Genomic DNA, 7,905 nt, shown 5'->3' on the forward strand with positions numbered 1-7,905 from the left:
AATGAATAAATAAATTCTATTCAATATTATGTCTATTTTACTCATTTAAATTCTTACAACAGTTTAACATTAAGATTTAACAAACACATACGATTATTTTTAAAAGTCACAATACTTTTAAAAATAAATTTCATTAAATATTTAACTAATTTTTTTATAATTAATTATTTAGAGAGCGCGGTTAATAATAATTATTTTAAAAAGTACAAAATCATTAAATCGGCCCAAATCCCATTTCATATTTGGCCCTAGTCCAAAATCATTCGATCGGCTTATTCTAGTTGACACTCCAATTGAAATTGTTGGACTATTTCAAAGTTTTTGTGGTCCAAATTACGCCATAGGTAAAAAATGGGCCTAAATCGTAGCACTTGTAAACATCTAACTTGTTGACGAATACTGACATTCAATCCCTGTATTTTATCCCAGGTGACCCCACTTTTTTTGTACTCCATCAATTTTCAAAATTATCCTCTTATCTCACAATATCCTTTTTTTTTCACTATTTACTTCTAATTTTCCTTGTGTTATTTCACAACTATCTTTTTCTTTTCAAAGAATTTAATTAATACATTTAGATGCAAATCTATCATCCATTATTTTCCCTTTTCAAAAAAAAAATAAAAAATTGATCGCCTGTTATGTCTATCAAATGTTCTTTTAGGCGAGTAAATTTTTAAAATTTAATGTTTTGGAGTAAAATATAAATAAAAAATTAAAAAATATCAACATTGAGATTGTGTTGTACTACTCGTCAAATCCCTATAGAATGAATGGAATAAATAATTTCAAAAAAAATAAAAACATTTGAGTTTGATTAGAAAGTAAATATTAGCAATGTCCTTTATAGTAATTTCAATATTAGAGGAGTCTCGTGAAATGAAAGGCAGGGCTGAAGAACTGCACTCTGTATTGAAACCTGTTTGATATAGTTAATCCAAAAATTCGATCCAAAAATTTGTTTAAAAAGAAAACGGATCACTACTGTTTTTTTTTTTTTTTTTTCTGAAGATGGAGGTGGGAATCTAAATTAATTTTCAATCCCTATAAATTCGAACACGAACAACCAAAATTTATTGTTTTATCACTCTGTTAATTCACAATAATGATTAATGAAGGGGGTTAACAGGCTGAGTATTTTCCTCAATATTATTATTCCTCAAGAAAAGCTCAAAGGGGATACAATTCTCCTATGTCCCGACTCTTTAAATTAAGCCGAGCCACTTACCCATATTAACCTGAAGGATGCATCGTGCTTTCAAGTCTCTCTGGCAAAGGCCAAGGGGCGATTGGCCGATTGCCAACACATAAAGCATATCCTTTTTTGTGGGCATTCTTTCTTCTCAAGGTTGGTTGCCATCTTTTCTAGGATAAGTTGAAAATAAAATTACCAAATTGACTTAAACTATTATCCCATTAGTCGTTTCATTAAAAAAAGAAAAGAAAATAAAAATTGACCGTGAGTTGTACTTCATTAAAAAAATGTTACCTGTCTTCAAAGAACAGTTTCTTCTTCGCACGCGTAAAGTATAAATACAATACAAGTCGCATCAAACAAAGCTGACGAGAAAAAATAATAAAAGAAATATAAAATTTCACACGCAACACAACACAAACGGCCAAAACGGCAAAACCCCCCCCCCCCCCCCCCCCCCACCCCAACCTCGAAAGAAAAAAAAAGTAAACAGCAATTTCAATTTTCAATTTTCAATCTCCGCAATAATCATCTAAGCCTAGGGCTAGGGTTTCGAAAGAGGGGAACAAAAATTTGAGCCAAAACAATGCAGCGCAATTGTTGCCACATTTCGTTCGCTTTCATACTAAAGTTTCTAAATTTCCTTCAAGGATTCATTGGAGTGTCAATAATACTCTACTCCATATGGATGCTCGATCAATGGAACCATCACGTGCCCGTGCCTCCTCTTCCTCCTTTGGCTCCCACCCCAGATACTTCTGTGTCGTCGTCATCTCTCAGTCTTTTTCTAAATTCGGATACAACTCAATCGCGTGTGCTTTCTCATGATCATCGTCGGCTCACCACCTCCACTGGTCCATTGGATGTCATGGTTTCCGGATTCGATGACGTGTCCGGGCTCGGGTTTGATTTCAATTCATTCGAGCTGCCCGCTCCTTGGTACTACTAAAATTCTTTGACTTTTGGTTTGCTATTGGTGTGGTTTAGTTGAATTTGGTCATCTGTTATTTTCGTTAGGATTGGCTTTTTTATTTCTAGAAGTGAATGCTTTGATTACGATTTTTCGGTAGTTTTCTCTCACAATCTGATTAGATGGAGTTGAATTTGCCCTTAATTTAGCTTTTAATCTTTTAAAGTAAATTTTATTTTCTTATGCATGAATTTCTTTCTAGCCATTTGGAGTCTGTTTGTAGCATCGGTGTTTCTGCTTAATTTTGAAAACATAGTTGCTAAAGTGTGTAGTAAACACCCACATTTTACTTTGCAGCTAATGTTTAGTCACTGCCTCCCCATTTATGCTCACTGCTAGTGATTCTATTTCACAATAGCTGTTGATTGAGAGCTATAAAACCTTAATCCCAAACGTATGCTTCAAGTTGTATAGTCGAGGAACTTTCTGACTGTGTTTTGTGCTAGTTCTCTTCAGAGTTAGTCAAAGTTTTCTGATGGAATTTAGAGCTTTGGTGGTTAATTTTGCTGATTTTATTGGGTCATGAGGCAGTTATATGGTTGTGTAATTGGTGCTTTTCTTTTTTTTTTTTTTGGTGGCAGGTTCATCTACTCATTTATGGGAGTGGGCATTTTGGTGTGTTGTATTGCATTGATTGGTTGCATTGCTGCTGAAGCTATAAGTGGCTGTTGCCTTTGCTTTGTATCCTGCAATCATGTGGCTGTGTCTATATTATTTTCTGCTGATAAATGCTGGCTTTCACCCTGACTAGCTGTTTTATAAACTAACTGGTTAGTTTGTTTAAGACTTGGATGATGTTAGGGTGAGCTGTTTGTTAGTTTGTTTTAAATGTGGAAGCACGTGTTCCTTAATTTTACAAATGCTTCTCTTGGTCTCTAGAAATGGTAATTATGACAGGACACAAATTTTGAATTCTATGTATAATACCCTCTGAATAATTGACACTAGCAATCTGATAAAGGAACAACTGGCTAATTTATTGGAGCTTGGATTTGATTATTTGTATACCAAACATACAGTTAAGAGTCAAAACTTCACAATCTACAGGTTTTGGATGTAATTAGGTATAGAATGGAGACCTGGAAGATCTGTAATCTGTAATGTTCAGCCGTACCACTACTTTTGCAATACGGTAAGTGTTGGATTGACATGATGAATCATAATCTTTGATCTTTTAAAATCCCAGAAACAAAGGATAAATGGAAAAGAATAAGAACTATAGTATTTATGATCTGCTTTCAATCCCGTTCCTTTTGAGAGTGTCCTTAACCTCATGAAAAATTTCAGTATGCTATACTGAAAATTATACTCTTCCTGCTAGAAGCTGCTCTGGTGGCATTTATTGCAATTGATCGTCGTTGGGAGAAGGTTATTCTCTTTGATTATCCAGTTTAACTTTTACATAGCTTATCAACTTTCTTCTTTTTATATATGTTGTTAGTTGTTGACTCATCCCTTGACAGGATCTTCCATTTGACCCTACTGGAGAACTTGATAGCCTTCGTTCTTTCATCGAAGACAATGTTGACATTTGTAAATGGGTTGGCATTACGGTGGTCATAGTTCAGGTATTTTGCATGCCTATAAAATATGACCTGAAAAGTGTCAGAGTTTTGCTGAATACTGCTCATTGATGTGCATATTTCCTCACTTTCTTAGATTAGGATCTTTCTAAGTTTCTCAACAATTTCTGGAATCTTACCACAGACTTGTTTGACAGATATTAAGTTTCAAGTAATTTGATTAATATTAAATTTCAAGTAATTTTGATTAATATTTGTGTTAAAGTAGAAATATGACTTGCATGTGACACACTAGAAGCTTAACAGGATTGAACAATCACAATAGAATTTAAATAGATTGTATATGATCTACATGCTTCATTTAAAAACTACTATAGTATGGAAAGAGACAGCTTAAACTTACCAAGTGGAAGTAAAAGAATGTGTATACTAACCTTAGGTTTAACAAGCAAATCAATTATAAATGAAACGGCTTAAACTTTAACTTGGTAAGTTTTGGAAAGGAATTAAGCCGTTACTAATTGTCCAGAAAATGAGCGTTAGAATTGATAATACTGTAATAATGCTAAAAAATTAGACTAATAAATTGTGTTTCACAAGAAGTTTCCTGTTCGTGTAAATTAACTAGTGATATTGGTCGTGGTTCTTGAAGATCTATGTAAACAAAGAAAATATGGACGGGCATTCTTATCCTTATAACACCAGAAGCTTAATGCTATTATTCTTTCTATTGTTATTATGTGAGGAAGATATCCATCGTTGATGATTTTGTTTTACATTAACACATTTTCTCTTACTAGTGTGAAAGGAATAGCAACCAACCAGTAGAAGTCATTAATCAGTAAATTGCCATGGACAGGAACGTTTTTTTCTCAACTATGAGTTTTGTGGGGTGTAATGGAAAACATTGATAGAGGCATATGAATATGTTATCCCAATAGTTGCATATCTGCCTTTTTATTTGTCCCTAATACATCCCTCTGTACCATCCCTTATTTTAGGCACTATCTCTGCTTCTAGCAATAATTCTGAGAGCCATGGTTTCCACTCGAAGAACCAATTTCGATGAAGAGGATGATTATGAGAGTGAGAGGATCAGGATAAGGGAACCACTGATACATCAGCAACCAATTGCTCACTCTGACATCTGGAGCTCGCGGATAAGAGAAAAGGTATCTTGTTTGAATTTGTCGGTTGGACAAATTTCATCTGACAGTCTGTGTTGTAAAATTTGAAGGTCAAAATGTAGGTTAGAAGATCTTGCCAATAAGAATATAAGGCAGGGAAAATACAACAAATGTTCTGAATCCCCCCCATCCAATTTTGGTATGTGTATGTCTTATAAATAAAGCATGTAATCAGGAGTCAGCTTGAAAATTAATTATATAATGCAGATTTAATCAATTCCTGTGTAAAGTGGCATATTGAGACAAGTCATATGTCGTGGTTGGGCATCTACTATCTATCTATCGCGTAATTTAATAACCTATTGCTGTGTTAACTTCATGCTCTGTTCTAGTTTTTCCTGGTTGATCACTATTAATCTGAAATATCAGTCCACTGAGTAAATGGACAACCTATGTGCGGTACTGATCTTTACTTGTTTGATTATCTGTAAGTATGCTTATATAATGTTGACCCAATTGAGATCCTCTCTGACATGTGAAAGTCAGATCAATTCAATCTTACTCATTTCTCTATAACATAAACTTAATTTGGACTCATAATTGCCACTTATGTATTACTAGCTTCAGTTCAGTTTCAATGATGAATAACATTTGCTGTTATTAATTTTTTTCACATAAAATGTCTTTTTTTTGGGGGGGGGGGGGGGTTTATTTTGGCCTTTTTAGTTCATTTAGCTGATTTCCTTTCCATGATGTAGATTTAGTTCTATCCAATTCATTCTCTTGCAATATTAATCTAATTTGGATTTACAATTGCCACTATACATAGAATCTCTTAGCTCGGTTGGGTTTAAATGGTGTTCCATGATTTTCATTCATGTGGTTAACTTTGCCTTTTTTTATCTTTTTTGATTTAACTGCTTTTCATCTGGTAGCATCCATTTGTTTAATGCTTGCTAGGACTAGTGAGTAATTTGACTTGATTTCATATAAATTTGCACTAAACATGTGGAGATTGCCTTCAGCAGTATAGAACTAGGTTGCTTTCCATTCTGGAAACTTTAATGGAGTGATCATGGCTTAATAAATGAAACTTTTGAGTTTTTACCTATTTCTCTAACCTAGTTCCTGCAATCATAAGAGGATGTTCTGGTATGACTTTTAAGTTTTGAACTGCATATATGGAAAATAGGTATTGTGAAACATTGCTCATGCTTCCTTTTTTTTTTTTTTGTGGTTTTATGATCTCTTACATAGTCCCTGGTATAAAATATCAATAATGGGATTCTTTTCAATATATGCTGCAGTATGGACTGAATGGTGGTGGCGAGCAATATACTTTCGGAAATAATCCATCAGCAAGCATGAAGTCCAAGTAGTCCATGAATCGTGAATTCCATGAAAAATTCTTCGTCTCACAGAGCATAGTAAAGACCAGTGACATGCATTGTGAGTCTGACACCGGTTCTGAATTATAAACTTGCTCCCTGTACTTTTGTTTCTGTTATTATGTATTTCTGGAGAAGTAGGGATGTATATAGGTTTGTAATGGGTTGCTTGATTCTGTATTGATTGTGAGTCTGTCCAGATTTGCTGTCAGTCATTAATAGAAAGCTTTTAGTCTTGCTGAATACTTGTGTGCCCCGTTGGTGTTTCCAAATGATGTGTTGGGGGATTCATAACAGTGCTGTCGTCAATAAAACGCAAAATGCATCTATATGATGATTATGGTCTGTTTTGTACATTCCATTTGTAAGCATTTCGTCGTGGAGTTGGAGATAGCCTCTTCAATTTGGTTGGAGTTGGCATGTGTTTATGCATCTTATTGCCTTCAGCCTACCAAGCTCTGGCCATTGTTTATTAGTCCTGTGGTGTTGTTTGCTTCAGTATTTCACGGATCCCGTGGGTAAATTGATATATTTTAAAGCCATTGATGCCGACCCCTGCTAGTCACGAGATCTCTTTTTTTGTCTATATTATACAACGTTATACTATTTTACAACCACTTCTAACGCACTGTAGCTGTAAATTCCATGTGGGGGCTTTCAGTTTCAAGTGGTTTGGTTTATTTTTGAGTTGTCTCTGACATCTGGCATTATTGTCTTTGTTACAGTCTTACCCACTTTAAATTGACCATTTGGTTTCGAAAACGGCCAAAATTATGGTTAACTAGTTATAATTTTCTTACTTTAGTTAGGGGTGGGTGAGCTGTTCTGTTTGACTCTAAAAATTTTGGATTGAGAATTGAAGATCAATTTGATTTGGATTCGGTTCGAGTTAAACATTAAACTCGATCAAATTATATTTAAACATAAAAGAATTAAAACAAACCCCTAAATCTAATTTTTTTTTAAATGATTTACCTCAAATTTCAACCTTAATTTCCGGAAATTATAATCTGAACCGAATTTGAATCTGAATTGAATCGAACTAACTTTTGAACCCATTTAGGTTAAATTTTTAAAATCGAACGGATTGCAATTCTAACCGAAATCTGAAATGCCCACCCTTACTTCAGTAGAGAAAAAAAAAATTTACATTTTGTACAATGATTTTCTTCAGTTAAGACTATAGTGGTAGACAGCCTATCAACTCTGGTGGGTACCATCATCTTGCTAATGATGTTGTTATTGCTTAAGATGCCCACTTCTGGCTACCAGCAGGTCCATGTTTTTATGGATCCCTCTAAGTTACATGCATGTACCTTATAACCCTCTCACATGAATAGTGAGTGGACCCACATCATTCACTATTCATGTGAGAGGGGTGTAAGGTACGTGCATGTAACTTAGCATTAGCCTGTTTTTATTACTTTACCCATGATTTTCGTTTTCAGAAACGTGGGCCATGACTCGTGATTCCATTTTGAAGAATCAAAATCTGCATAACGTACAAAATTATACGATTGTTGAAAGTGACGAGATTTTGAAAGAATCTAACGTTTTTGGCTCCAAAGAAGATGTAACCTTTTTGGCTCCACTGAGGGAGTAGAAAGGTAGAAAGATATAGAATCTGACAGCCTGTTCCTTTGTTATTTATTAATTTTTTTTTTTGGTCTCTTTTTTGTTCACGGTTGCGCGGCTCCTGAGC

At 34.4% G+C, this 7,905-nt stretch overlaps 1 protein-coding gene across 1 annotated transcript; it reads left to right on the plus strand.

Annotated features, from left to right (window-relative positions):
- Window positions 1–1,653: 1,653 nt before the first annotated feature.
- LOC102619219 (tetraspanin-20) lies at window positions 1,654–6,559 on the plus strand. The gene is made up of 6 exons (XM_006480106.3): window positions 1,654–2,134; window positions 2,747–2,846; window positions 3,453–3,533; window positions 3,629–3,733; window positions 4,690–4,860; window positions 6,123–6,559. Exons 1-6 carry the CDS (start codon window positions 1,782–1,784, stop codon window positions 6,192–6,194), a joined length of 882 nt encoding a protein of 293 aa, XP_006480169.2. The 5' UTR covers window positions 1,654–1,781; the 3' UTR covers window positions 6,195–6,559.
- The last annotated feature ends 1,346 nt before the right edge of the window (window positions 6,560–7,905 follow it).

This window comes from Citrus sinensis, chromosome 3, assembly GCF_022201045.2.
Source record: "Citrus sinensis cultivar Valencia sweet orange chromosome 3, DVS_A1.0, whole genome shotgun sequence".
Lineage (NCBI taxonomy): Eukaryota > Viridiplantae > Streptophyta > Magnoliopsida > Sapindales > Rutaceae > Citrus > Citrus sinensis.

Coding starts and splice junctions, on each gene's coding strand:
- LOC102619219 (XM_006480106.3), top strand. CDS start 1,782: ATGCAGCGCAATTGTTGCCACATTTCGTTCGCTTTCATACTAAAGTTT. Junction 2,847..3,452: donor GTGGCTGTTGCCTTTGCTTT/GTATCCTGCAAT, acceptor GAAAAATTTCAG/TATGCTATACTGAAAATTAT. Junction 4,861..6,122: donor GCTCGCGGATAAGAGAAAAG/GTATCTTGTTTG, acceptor TATATGCTGCAG/TATGGACTGAATGGTGGTGG.